General features: G+C 30.9%; 1 protein-coding gene across 10 annotated transcripts in view; it reads right to left on the bottom strand.

Annotated features, from left to right (window-relative positions):
• LOC106463774 (golgin subfamily A member 1-like) overlaps positions 1 to 14,828 on the bottom strand; it is a 109,678-nt gene that overhangs the window by 25,574 nt on the left and 69,276 nt on the right. For 8 of the 10 annotated variants that reach the window (XM_022391366.1, XM_022391365.1, XM_022391364.1 and 5 more), the window contains 6 exons: positions 10,421 to 10,516; positions 7,470 to 7,559; positions 5,161 to 5,263; positions 4,078 to 4,238; positions 1,947 to 2,057; positions 759 to 1,019 (listed from right to left, as the gene is read on the bottom strand). In XM_022391366.1, coding sequence (XP_022247074.1) covers positions 759 to 1,019; positions 1,947 to 2,057; positions 4,078 to 4,238; positions 5,161 to 5,263; positions 7,470 to 7,559; positions 10,421 to 10,516 — 822 coding nt within the window. The remainder of the gene's footprint in view (positions 1 to 758; positions 1,020 to 1,946; positions 2,058 to 4,077; positions 4,239 to 5,160; positions 5,264 to 7,469; positions 7,560 to 10,420; positions 10,517 to 14,828) is intronic. The other 2 variants (XM_022391367.1, XM_022391368.1) reach the window with 2 other exon arrangements.

The following is a 14,828-nucleotide window of genomic DNA, read 5'->3' as shown; positions in this document are numbered from 1 at the left end:
TCTCTGTAATCTAGAAGTTGCGGTTGGTGGTCTTGCATGCTCAACAATACCTGTTGTTGTTGAATGCACACACTCTTATCAAAATAAACATGTACGCCAATGGCTCAAAACATAATCAGTTGCTACTGGGGCCACAAACAAAACAGTGGCAACTGACACAAATCGGCGGTGGCTCCCAGGTCTAATTACTACCATTAGTATAAAAAGAAAGTAGGGTTAAATGTCATTGACAATAGACAGCAAGAAAAAAAAGATTGGGTAAATACTTTATTTCCTGTTTATTTATATATTATGATAAAAGTAACTAAAATGTAAAAATAGGGATCTCTTTAGGTTAAGTAAAATAAACAATAATAATAATATAATAAAAATTATTTCATGAGGCATGCACATGAGCAGCTCGAAGTAGATCTACAAAGGATCTAGCCTTTTGAATGAGGCATAAAATGAACTTGAGTGATTTAGTTCCTGTGCAGTGAGTGTTTCAGTAGTTTGTGTTATACATTTTTGATCAGATAGTGAAGAAGTCTATTCTTGTGTATAATAATAATAACATATCCCATAAAATGCATCATGTTACTCAAAATTAATCTTTTTATATTTAAAAAAAAGAGAGTATTAGTTGAGAAAACAATGAAATGGAGTTAAACATAATTATGAGCATTTTTCATATTTCCTGTGTTTGTCAAATTTAGTATTTTAATGACAATCGTTTTTTTGCTCTTAACATTTTAGTTAGAAAATAATGTTTAACTGACCTCATACTCCCTGCAGGTCATGAATTTAAAGACAACATGCTTTAGATACTTGAAGTTGACATCATCATCATTATTCAGATCCAAATGATTTTGTTGGTGGCCACAATCTTGAAATCCACGTACATTTATGTGGGAGGATGAGGATGAGCCAATTTCCATGGTGTCAGATGTCTGGAAACCATCAATGTTTCTTTGAACCCGAAGCTCTTTCTGCAGAGTTTTCTTCATGTCCGTGAGCCTCTGCTGCTGTAACTTAATGGTCTACAAATTTGAGAAAATGTATATAATAGTTGATGATAAATAATCTATTACTTTCTAATATGGTGAATTAAAACTTTTTAATTAATAAAAACAAAAACTTGATGAATTTAAAAATGGGGATATTTTCTCTCCCGAGAAAATTCTCCATGAATAAACCAATAACTGTCTAAATTCCTCAACCTGTTAACAAACTAAATAAATAAAATTTTTATACAATTTTTCCACGATTAATCAATGCATTATTTATTACTATGTAAAGTATTTTGACTTCCAGTATCTTTCAAAATGACAATTTACCTTCACAACTTCATTAGTTCTAATTCACACAATACAATGATCACTTATTTCTTCTAACAAAAACTGCAAAGATATTTTTCTTATTATCAAACATGAAATATCAGGCAAGAGCATGATTTGTTGATTAGTAATTTGTGTGATATCATATTATAATTTATCATTTGTTTATTTCTTGAGTTCATTTTTTCATATTTCTAGACCATACAGTTGCAGCAGCAGATGTAACAAAAATTAATTATTAGTCTTATTGTGATGTAATATTACACAAACTACCAATCAACAGATCACGTTTTGCCAGCCTAGATGATATGCACTACTTGTCTAGTAAATGACTAATAAAAACATTTCATCTGAGGCTTTCTGTAAACTCAGTGGACATCATGAACTCTGGTGGTGAGCAATGAGCATGACATTCTATTATATACTTTTCTTGTTATATAATATCAAGGACTGGTCAACAGTTCATGGCTACTTAGCTTAAGCAGCTTAACTTGTATATTTCCAGGTGAGTTCATCTGCAGTGTTTACTTTATGGTAATTTTAAATTTATAAAATCTCACTTCCCTATTTTATGGAATATATTACTTGGGTATATAAAGCAACAGATTAACTTAAAACAAAAATATTCACCTTGTTTTTCTCAATTAGTTGCACTTCCAGGTCTTCTACAACTGATTTTAGTTCTGAAACTCTGGTTGAATTCTCCACATTCTCTGTGACTTGCTTTTCTAACTCAGTGATCTAATAATTAATAGTAAATACAATAATTCTAGAAAACAATTATAGTAAAAATAAAACTTATTATGTTTTCCTTAATCCCTATTTATGGATTTTTAAAATAGGGCTAAATTTAGTAATAAAGTATAACTGTTCAAAATGCCATTAGTTTACATCTATATAAACAATGGTATGATGTAAAGATAACGTGAGGATTCTAGTGGGTCATTAGTATATATTTATAATTATCAGTGCATATGAGGTCCAGGTGGTTTAAATAAAGACGAATTAATGGAAATAAAAATATGTTTACAAAGCATTCTCTGATAATTATCATAAAGATAAATGGGACATATTCTTGTAATATCTGTAAATCATGGTAAGTGCCAAGTATAGTATAGCAATAAGGTACATTTTTGAAAGAGTATCTTCATAGTTCTAAAGTTACTATTTAATAAAATGTTTCTTTATTCTATTAAAAAAACTATAAAAAAGTTAAATATACACCACAGTGAAACTAGATTTAAAACAATTTCATACTGATGACATTTTGTAGTTCTATATACTTATGTCTAAAAAAACATATATGGCACAGTTATTCCTCTTGTATACAATATTTTCAACAGTTACACTGAACAGATTCTGTAACAAAGATATATGACACACCCCATCTAGAAACAAAAAAAAAAAACTAGCAAGGAACTGAATACAGACTTAAGAAATTAACTGTTAAGGTGAGAAACAATTAAACTTTGAACACAGCCTTACAAAATAAAGGAAACAGATTGTTCAACATTTGAGAAACAGCAGTTAAACACTGAATACAGCCTTGCAACACAGTATTACAGATTATCTACAAAACCTGCTGCTTAGCAACAATTCAGCACTAGTACAACCTTAGATGATCTATGAAACTTGTTGCTCAGCAACAATTCAGGACTAGTACAACCTTAGATGATGTACGAAACTTGTTTCTCAGCAACAATTCAGGACTAGTACAACCTTAGATGATGTACGAAACTTGTTTCTCAGCAACAATTCAGGACTAGTACAACCTTAGATGATGTATGAAACTTGTTGCTCAGCATCAAGTGAAAACTAGAATACAGTATTGTATGGTACTGATTCTGCATGAATTAGTACAAATATCCAAACATAGTATAGTATTTTGAGCAAGCTGAAACAATAACACAAATGCTAATCACAATTACTAAGTAAGAATAAGTGCCTAGAAGAAGAAGAATGCACAGGATACTTAAAGAAAGTCACTACTAACAGTTATTAACAATTATGAAACATTATTGAATATTTTAGATTATCAACATAGTAAAAACATCACCATTCCTGTCAATAAAGCTACTAACATAGCAAAGAAAGAATTTCTGTATTTATCATCAGCAATTACACTAATTACAAAGACAAAATTAAAGATTTTAATGAAAAATAATCAAAACTTTTGATATGAGTAACCTCTGTGCTATTCTTCCTATTGATAAAATTAGAAAATACTTCCCTCAGCATTATCCAGATCTTTTAAAAATTACAGTAAATCATTGCTTTGAGTTAGCAAACATAAATGTTTCGATGGTAAAACAGTCATAAAATATGTAAAACAATCATAAAAATTATATCACTGTTTCACGCACAACAAATTCTTACAAACTGTCATTTTTTTTTACTTCACAACACTTGTACAATTTAGATATAATGTATTTCAACAAATAAAAAAATTACCTACAGCAGGTAGTTTTAGCCCACAGACTATTGATTTGTATTTGTTTGGACTTCAATGAAAACAAACATTACTAAGGAACAGTTTAGCAAAACTTTACACATTAGGCATATATATCTGTTTCAAGTATTTTTCATTTTTGCTTTAATGTTTCCTATGAAAATAATTGTCATAACCAGATGGCTTCATTTTTCATGAATATTTGAAAGACTGAATGTAAAATCTAAATAAAGCCTATTACTATATAATAAAAATTCATCACTTAAACAAAGATGATGAAACAAACTGACTGAATATCCAAACAAGTCACACCTTTTCTTTTGTTGCCTGTAGTTCAACCCGAAGTTCTCCTATTGTTTTATCTCCTTCTTCTTTCGCTTTTTCTCTGAGCATTTTTTCTTCTCCGAGTTCTTGTCGTAGAAGTTCTAGCTGATTTGAATATTCTGTGCTCCTCATCATCAAATTATCTTTCTCTTAAAAATAGTTCAAGGTTAGTTTATAAAATTATTATTATTGTCATTATTAGAGAATTATATCTTCACTAAACTGATCAAACCATTTTTGTGTAGTTTTTAAAGTTTCAAGGATCTGTTTCCATGTATGGTAATTACATTCAAACATTTTTTTTTTATTATCTTCCAACTATACTCAAGAAAAAGAAACATGACATCCAAGGAAAAACAATAATACTAATCAGCTGACTATATATGAAATGTCATAATTAACTGTTGTTTTTGTTCTCTGAAGTAGGACATACAAAAAATATTCAAATACAGAACATAGTATACATCAGATAATAATTCCAATCTTTAATCTTCTGTATTACTTACTGTTAAAAACAAATTGTTTATACAAATCAAAACAGGTTTTCCCCAATATTCCTATCATACATGCAAATAAAAGCAAAACTGTCACAGAATCCATAGAGATTATACTAAAGAAAATTAATTGTTTTTTTTTAACCCACTCAAATTTTCAGGACTCTGGAATCTTGAAGTGCACAGTTAAACTTGCATTTTTCTGCCATTTTTATTCATCAAACATGCCCACAAGTGGAAACTGCAACAGTTGTGAATCTCACAAGTCATGAAGTTCACAAAGGCTAGCATGGAATATAAACAAAAGAAATTCTTAAAACAAACTTTTTTGTTTGTTTGATTTTTTAAATTATGCCAATTAATTCATAGGGGATTTCCTTTATTATATTTGAAATTTCTGGATTTTTCCAGGACCATAACTTTTTCCAGATTTCCAGTACTGAAATTTTTAGACCTCATTTTCCATGATTTTTCAGGATTTAAAGGACATGTGCAGACCCTGATAACAACAGCAATCCTATTTAGTAGTATGAAACCAATCTGTTAATCAAATCAATTTTGACATATTACCACCAACCTTGTGTTGTACTGCGTAATTCAACTTCTCGCTCTTTAAGAACCTGCTGGAGGTCTTCGAGGGAAGATAAATGAGATGTTATTTTTTCTTCTAACTCCTGAACCTACAGTTACAATACGTGTAAGATGTACAAAAAACAAAAATTACATGAAGAAAGGAATCAAGTTACAAGTCAATTTGAAACCCTATAAATAACTAACACAACTTTTTGTCTGACATTGAGCAGAAACACTTTGTTAAATCCCTTCAGTATGTTACAATTTCCAAATTATTCCTGAAAAATGAAGATTACCAAATTTCCTGTTTTACAAGTTAATTTAAGTATCTGGTAATATACATTACTAACTTATTTTGATAGTGAAGAACATTAGCAATGTTTAGTCATACTTTATATACCTGAAATACTATTAGCAAAACATATTACAAAGAAAGTTTGCAAAATACTTAGTTATTTCAACTATTCATGTAACATCTATTTTTAATTTACTGAAAAACAATCATCATTCGGCAAAGGTTTAGAGATCAAACTACTTGCAGTAAATATTAGATAGAAAAATATAATCAAGTACATTAAGGCAAATTAAACAACAATGGTTGATCAATTATATTAATATTCAGTTTTTATACAAATGGAAGTTAACATTTTACTAAACTGAAAATGTATTTCTGGTAGATACTTCCCTCCTCACACAAAAAGCTTTCTTGACTTATACTACCCTCTATCAGTGCAAATTTTCGTTTACCACTAGTCTTGATACTTCCACTTATTTTGGCATACTAACAAGGCTCCATTTGCCTATCAAAATCCACTGATAATGATGCATGAGGGCATGACCAATGAGGGCTTTGATAGAATCCCATGTCCCCAAAAGAGAGAGAGAACCTCTGCCACATTAGGAGCAGGAGAGGATGAGATGCTGCATACAAGACATTCCATAGCTCATAAGTGAAGTGGAACAGGTTGGGCCTGACAGAGGAGGGAGTTGCAAAACACCCCGAGATGAACCAGAAATTTGTGTGGATGTAAGGAAAAACTGCTTCACTTTGACAAGCTAATCCACCATGACAATGTCCTGGAGATGAAATTGAGTATGTAGGACTGAGTCATCTTGTGAAGAGGCAAGAAGCAGCCATACATCCATAGAACAGTGGAAACAAAGGCCCCTGGAATGAATCAGGTGGGCAAAAAACTGGATCCCAAGGAGAATGGAAGGAAATGGGATTGTGAGACAACAGGGGAGATGAATGGAAGTAGAAAACCAGACTTACTGAAACGACTGTCAGAACTTATGGACAATCACCAAGGATCCTCCAAACGTGGGCAAATGTAAGTACTCTGGTTCCCACCAGCCCTGACCCGAGAAGGGTAGTAAGAAAAAGACAAATATGGAAAAAGGTAATTAATTATTGGGGTCCAATCCCCACTAGGGGAGAAGTTACACCAAATGCTGTGAGTCTAATTAAGGGAAGTTGAAATGATGATAATCAAAAGTATGATCGTCCACAGTACGACACGCGACTGAAAGGTATATTCAGGAGGAGGAGGGGGGGAGGCTGTTCAAATCCAAAACTTAAAGAATCACTGAAAACTGTGAAAGGACAATCTTCAGTTTGTTCTGAGTGTTGCATGAAATTGGTCAACTCCCAATGGACCACAGCCATCACTTCATGGGCCAAGAATCATGGTTCTGATCCAATGGACATGGTCGGTGACTTCCCTCTCATAGTTGTGACCATCTGAAACTGCGAGTGCATAACTCATGAAAGTGAAAGAGGAGATAAGATAAATAAAATTATTCAGAACTCTCCACAAAAGAATGAAAATGGTAAAGAACAATGTAGTTAAAGTAAAAAAATTAAGAAAGTAAAAACTTGTTGATAAGTGAATCAAACCGTGAACAAAAACAAATCTATTCAATAAGACTGCCAATCAAGAAACTGTTAACAGCTGCAAGATTAGAGAGGGCGCTAGTTACAATAAGGGTGATGTTGCACTCTTATTGGTGGAGGATTGCTGCACAGTCATTTGCATGTTAGTAAACAGAAATAAGTGGGATTATCAAGTCTAGTGGCAAGTTAAATTTCATGCCTATAGAGGGCAGTACAAGTAGAGAAACCTTTTTGTGAAAGGAGGTAAGATATCGTATTAAAAAGAACATTTCCTTTAAGTTATTTTACTGCAAGACTAATGGGTCCTTTTAATTAATAGCAATTTTCTCAAATTATATACCCTTCTACTGATCTTATAAAAATTCTAGGACATTTGTTTTTAAGTCTTGGTTGATATTTTTAAAATAGAATATCCTTACTGTGGCTGTCATTGTATTATACTCTTCTCTGTGTGATTGTACATTTTGACATAGGGTTATACACTCTTTTTCCTTCTTCCCTAATTCTCCCTAAGATATGATATTGCAGAGACACAAGCAAGCAAACAAACAAAAAAAAAATCCATCAGGTACTACTTCCATACTTAACATTTAAAATATTTTCATAGTAACAAATACACTCAACATTACAGCATAATTGTAATTTTTCACATACAATTATGGGTATATGTATGTATTCAATTTCACTACCTCCTTAACTGAAAATAGCTCTTTTAATGTTTTAGTGTTTTTATAAATACAGAATTTTAGATTGTAAAAATTAACAAGATAAAATAAAATTTAAATGATGAATATAAATAAATAAATTACCATCTTAGAAAAGTGTATTTGAAATTAGAAACAATTCAATAACCACCATAAACTGAACTAAATTGTTAATATTTTACATACAACTTTCACAAAAGAACTATAAGAAAATATAATGATACTTGCAAAAGTCACTCTGCAAATGTTTACTTAAAATATTAAACAATTAATGCTTCAGTGAATAAAAATATGGCCTTTTTTTTTATAACTAATTTAGTTCAGATATTCATTAAAATTTAAGCAATCATAACTACTTCAAAGTCGTTATTTCACATGTTTCATAGATATAACCATGATAGGCTAGAGTTTCGGGTATTTCATATACGTTGAAATCAAAGTTATATCACTGAGCTTGTTATAATACCAACCATAGAAGCTACAACCACGTGTCCTAGTAATCCCTAATTTTGAAATGACAACAGCACCTACTGCCACCTCTGGTTAATCTAATCAAAAATTGGGATTTAACCATTACTCTTATAGTACACCCACAGATCCAGAGTATGAAGCAGTTATTTTTTTTTTTACAGCAACTGGTCTTGAGCCATGGATTTATAACCTGGCATGCCAACTACTTGGCCATATCCAACTCCATTTTTTTTCATGAATGTCTTACATGAGACAGTTATTAAAATCATATAAAGGAAATTTCAAGCAATATCTTTAAACTTGAATTTTTTTAACCTAAGGAATAAACTTCACTGATAAATAAAATGTTTGTTTATATTGAACAGTGTTGCTTCTAGACTTTTTTTCAAGTGAGCCAAATCCCCACTGACTTCCAGAAAGTTGGCCATTCATGTAATGAAGTGTCAACTTCACAAGTCATAAATGTATAACATGATCAAGTAACTTATATTTGAAGAAACTTTAAATTGAATTATTGCAATTTGTTTCATTTGTGTGTGTACTGAAAACATCTACACATTCACTGACTAAACTTACATTGAAGTCGTCTTCTCTATGCCTTTTTCCTTTATTTATTTTTATTTTTGCATCGTTTTAATGGAAAAATGTAGTAATTTTTTAAAAAATTAACTGCTTCTTGAACGTCTTTGTACCTTTCATTTCTTCACCATTTTCAATCCTCGATATCCCATAATATCAAGGGAATCTCCTGTAAAACCAAACGACATCATAATGCAGCCAATCACATTTTTTTGCATATCCAAATAAGCTAATTACTTTTTGGAAATTTCTGGTTACGATCGCGATCTATCATTACAAAATCATTCATAATACATTTCAAGGGGCAGGCACACAAGAAGTTAAAATGCATACTTCTGTTTTTTTTTTTTGTGTGTGTGAACTAGTATGCAGACAAATGATTATTGTGTGCCAATGGCAATCAAGATAGCATAAATATGCAAAGTATGCATCCTAGAAGCAACACTGTAATGAATAACAAGTTTCATACCAAGACTAGCTGAGATCTATACAAGCTAGGTCAATGATAGAGAATGTTATTCAAATGAGATTTGTATGCCTTTATGAAGACAGCTTGGAATAGAAGTTGTTTATATACACACATTTTTACAGTTTTTTTATAGCAAAAGAACCTTTAAGGCTATCTTAACATCAATGTCAGACTTTGTAACGTGCATACGTATATACAAAGGAAAACAATTCAGTGTTAGCCATTTGATTTCAACAAGTACTCTTAAGTATAAAGATACAATCATATTTCAGTAAAACAACTTTGCACATTACCCTACATGCAGTACCATGAAACAAAACAAAAAATAATCAGTTATTAAAGTGGTATGATTCTTATAGTTTTAACTGTAAGAACTCTAGTCATGTTTGAGACAAAATATAAATTACAACACGGATCAACCATTTCTGCATAAGTGAAGTGTTAAAGTACATCTTTTTCAAAATTAACTTTTTTGAAACTGGGATAAAGTTAATATAGACAGTATTTTCACCCATCATTTCACACTGTAACTTTATTGTGAAAACCTAGATCTTCATAATAAGTTCCTGTTTGATGTTAAATTTTGATTCCTTATAGCAGAAAAATAACTTGAAAAAGTCTGAACAAAATCTTCAAGTCCTTAATAAAAAAACAATATTAAAAAATGACATTATAACAATGACAGAAATTTAGAATCTTGCAATAAAACACTACATAAAATAGACTGTATCATATTCTGTGCATTTTTACCAAAGTCTGTATCTTCAAATTCAGGTATTGAGTAAAATAATCTAAATGAATTGATAACTTATACACAATAAAAATTAATATATTTATGTCAGATCTTTGCATTTTCTTATTGAGACATGATTCTGAGTCTTTCAAGTTGAGACACTGCCATCAAATTTATAATTTTAAACAGCTAGAATATGTTTGTAGTTAAGCACAAAGCTACACAAAGGGCAGTTTGTGTTGCACCCATCAACCTTTTGCTGTACCACTGAGGAAAAAGAAGAAATTTTTTTGCTTCCAATATAAATGAAAACCTGAAGGTATATATCTTAAAATTTATAACACTGTTATGTAAAGATATATTATTTAAAAATTTTGTGCTTTTAGAATATAATTACAACCTTCAATTCCCTACCTTCAACTTTGTGTTTTCATCCTCTAAAAAAGTCATTTGTCTCTCCACTTCTATTTCTTTTTCTACATATTCTGTCTGAGCTGCCACTAGTTCATTCTCACCATCAAAGAAAAAAAGTACATTACCCCAAAAAAGAATGAATGAATATAAAACCCTTAACAAAAAAAACAACACTTTGACCAAATCACTTAATATACTTTAAAACCACATAAAATTCCTTGAAGAGCATTGTGCATAAATCCTATTCATTTCCAAATACAGCTTGAAAGTGAATACAGAAATTAGTGTCAATAAAAATAACCATATACCAGTTCCTATAGTGTATTCACAAGCTTTGGACTTGTAATCAGATGGTTGTGAGTTTGAAGCTGGCCCATGTCGTGCTGTTGTGTCTTTGAACAAGACACTTTACCTCCTTTATTACAGTCTACCCAACTGTATAATGGGTACCTAGTTCTTAGCTGGGGGTTTACTTGCAAAGGATTTTCATCCCATCCATGGTGAATGGGTGACCATTCTCATCTGCCTGCGACACTGGAGTTCGAAATCATCAACTTTATATGCCTTATAAAGGCACTGCAAATATTTAACTTTAAACTTTTAACAGAAAATTCATAGTTGATCTCAAATTATTATTAGCAAGAAACTTAAGTTAATATTACATTGTGAAAGTGAGATATTTTTTGCATTATGTATTAAAATAGTTACTTGTATAAAAAAACTTAATCAAGAAATATGACATTAATAAAGAAAATTATCAATTATGAATCCTTTCCAATCATCAGCTGAAACAACATGGTAGCAATGATGTTACTACCAAACACATAGTTTAATCCTAAAAGTACCAATGAGGCCCATGTAATCTACATTTTTCTGAACTATTTATAAACCAAACTGCTTAAAAATCCATGACTTTGTTGATTCAGGTACCTAATAACATAAGTCACACAATAAAATAACATCAATCTGTTCCTCTAATTACTACTGAGTTTTCCCTATATAACATTAATATAACAATCTGTTCCTCTAATTACTGCTGAGTTTTCCCTATATAACATCAAAATAACAATTTTTTCCTCTAATTACTGCTGAGTTTTCCCTATATAACATCAATATAACAATTTGTTCCTCTAATTACTGTTGAGTTTTCCCTATATAACATCAATATAACAATTTGTTCCTCTAATTACTGCTGAGTTTTCCCTATATAACATCAATATAACAATTTGTTCCTCTAATTACTGTTGAGTTTTCCCTATATAACATCAATATAACAATTTGTTCCTCTAATTACTGCTGAGTTTTCCCTATATACATCACACAGAAAATAAATGGTTGAACTAAATTTTTTGGTCAGTTCATTATGCTGCATATATTGATTGGCAAATACTTGAAATCACTCATTATCTCTGCAGTAGACAAACTTCCCCCATGTTTTTTTTTGTTCTTCTTTTGTATCTGGTTTATTTTATTAGCCAAGAGACTCTAATACTGGAAGTCACAATATACAAAAAATTATCAGAATTTTGTTCAATCCTTATTAATCATAAGAAGCAATAATTTGTATAGATGGACAGCTTAGTAGAGTTGACTAATGAAGCCCTTAAATATACAAAACACTTCCTACTGAAAACAAAAATATGAAAAACCTAACTAGATTTCATAATTCACTGGGAAAACATTACAGATCTATCCTAGTAAGCTTTTCACATAAATTTGTTTTTCTAAATCTGGCTGATGGTAAAACCTATGCTACATAATTAAATATGAATGATACACATCTTCACATTATTAGCATGTGAAATTAATCAATTTACTTGCCATTATAAATTTCTGATTGAATACAAACAAACAACTGCTCATAAAGTTATAAAATATACTTTTGAAAAGTATGTAACATTTTGTTTTATAAAAAACTAACTCTATAGATATTAGCCTTAGATAAAATAATTTGCTATTATTCTAAAATGACTGAATATTTTTTCTTTCTGTTTATCAGTGCTCAAAATGAGCAATTGATATAATGATTATTTTAATCCTTGAAATAAACTACAATGCTGAAAGCTTGCATAGTTCAAGGTTTTAGTGACATTTTTTGTCATCCAACATCTAACATTTTGGTGCTGTTCATCTGTGTTTACTAGGCACTTATTTCTGTATTAATGTGACATTAATGGCCACCCTAGGAAATAACAGTATAAATCCAAAATAGAAGTGCTTGCGACATCAATTGATAAAATTAGATTGGTGTGATTTTCAGTTCAACAGTAACCCCAAATTACAGATGTAACTGTAAGTAAGTGCTGTATAAATCATTTGTAAATTTGTATTTACCTCACTAAATCTTTTAACTTCATTGAAGAAAAGAAAGAATTTGTGAATTATATAGAGGCCTAATCTACTATTTGATATATTACTCTCTCTGCAGTACACTATAGTAGTTTTGCTGAAACATGGTTCTTCAGTACTGCTTGGGAGAGCAAACCAAAGATAGAAAGTAGGAGTAGGACTTAATATAGTACTGGAATGCAAACAATTTGTAGGACTTGATGTAAGAAACAAATCATACAAACAGCTGTATAACTCATCAATCAGTTTATGGTAAGAATGATTTTCCATATTTGTGTTTATTAATGATACAGATTTTTGTTTCTTTCAAATGGGCAATTACAAAAACTTACATGAACAATTTATGTAGCAGGAAATAGTGTGCACATTTGGTACCAACATTTGTTTATTTCTAATGCATTTTTTATGCCCAAATATGCATAAAATAAACAAAATTACGACACTTATGATATACAACATTGTTTATTGACAAAAAAAAAGGGGACATGGATAAATGTTTTGGAATTCTATCAGATTCCATCTTCAATATCTAAAGCAGAATAAAATGAATTTACATAAGTCTTTATAGATTCCACTTTGAACGTAAACTATGTCAACTAACAGATAATCTCTTCATGGCAAGCTTTGATGTTACCTCCCTCTTTACAAATTTTCCCTTAAATGAAACTATTAACATATGCATATCTGAGCTTTCGCGTAATAACATTCCTCTAAATGGCTTTTCTGAAAATCAAATTAAGACCATGCTGGACCTTACCACTAAGAATTCACATTCCCTGTTCAACAACACCTTGTATGAACAAATAGATGGAGTTGCGATGGGCTCCCCACTAGGTCCAGCTTTAGCTAATGCATTTCTCTTTCATTACGAACAGAAATGGCTTGACACCTGTCCAGTTAACTTTAGGCCTGTTCTGTACAGAAAGTATGTGGATGACACTTTTATTCTTTTTAATAACAGTGATCAATGCTCAAAATTTTTAGAATACCTTAACTCACAACATCCTGCCATTAAATTTACATGTGACGTTGAAAATAATAATAATTTACCTTTTTTAAACATGCTCATTAACCGTAATGCTAATGGATTTTCCACATCAATTTACCGAAAAAAGACGTCCACTGGTCTCCTTACACACTTTGATAGCTTTATCCCATTTACGTATAAACGAAACCTTGTTACATGCTTACTAAACAGAGCTTACAACCTGTACTCCACATATCTTAATCTACACTCTGAAGTTTCGTTCTTACATGACATCCTGAAACGTAACTGCTATCCAAAACACTTATTAGAAAACATTACCAACACCTTCCTAATAAAGAAACTCACAAATCCAATTAAGATACCAACTATACCTAAACTTACTATATACTCGTGTCTTCCCTATACTGGCAAACAAAGCTTAAATTTAAAAAATCAACTTCAACGCATACTTGGTCATCACTACCCTCAAGTGGATTTAAGATTAGTATTTAAATTCACATCACGCATAAAAATTTTTTTCCCTGCTAAAGATCTCCTCCCATTCCTTATTGTTCTTGGCTTGTCTATCTTTACAAGTGTGGAGACTGTAAGGCCTCCTATATTGGCAAAACCAAATGCCATTTAAAAGTCAGAGCCTATGAACATATGGGAATTTCCATCAAAACACACACAAAAATTGAATAACCCCTGTGTTTCCTCTGTACGCCAACATAGTGAAGAAACAGGACACCAACCTATACTATCCTCTGAAAGTCTAATACTGACCTGGAATTATTGATCAAAGAAACCCTCCACATCAAACAGCACTCTCCAACACTGAACAACATGCAGTCTTCATTTAAATTATACATTTTTTAATATGTTCGTATTACTGATTTTACCCTTTTTTTTTCTTTGTGTTTTCTTGCTGTGGTTTCTCCCCATGATTACTGTTAAGTGTTTTATTTGTTTGATTATCGTTATATTTAGCAACTGTACTTTGACAATGTATAAATACTTATGTTAATTCATAATATTGTTATGGTATTCAATATCTATATATGTTTATTGTGGACCTCAGCCAGGATATGG

The sequence above is a fragment of the Limulus polyphemus genome, unplaced genomic scaffold, assembly GCF_000517525.1.
Source record: "Limulus polyphemus unplaced genomic scaffold, Limulus_polyphemus-2.1.2 Scaffold1479, whole genome shotgun sequence".
Lineage (NCBI taxonomy): Eukaryota > Metazoa > Arthropoda > Merostomata > Xiphosura > Limulidae > Limulus > Limulus polyphemus.
This window is presented reverse-complemented; position numbering and strand designations above follow the sequence as displayed.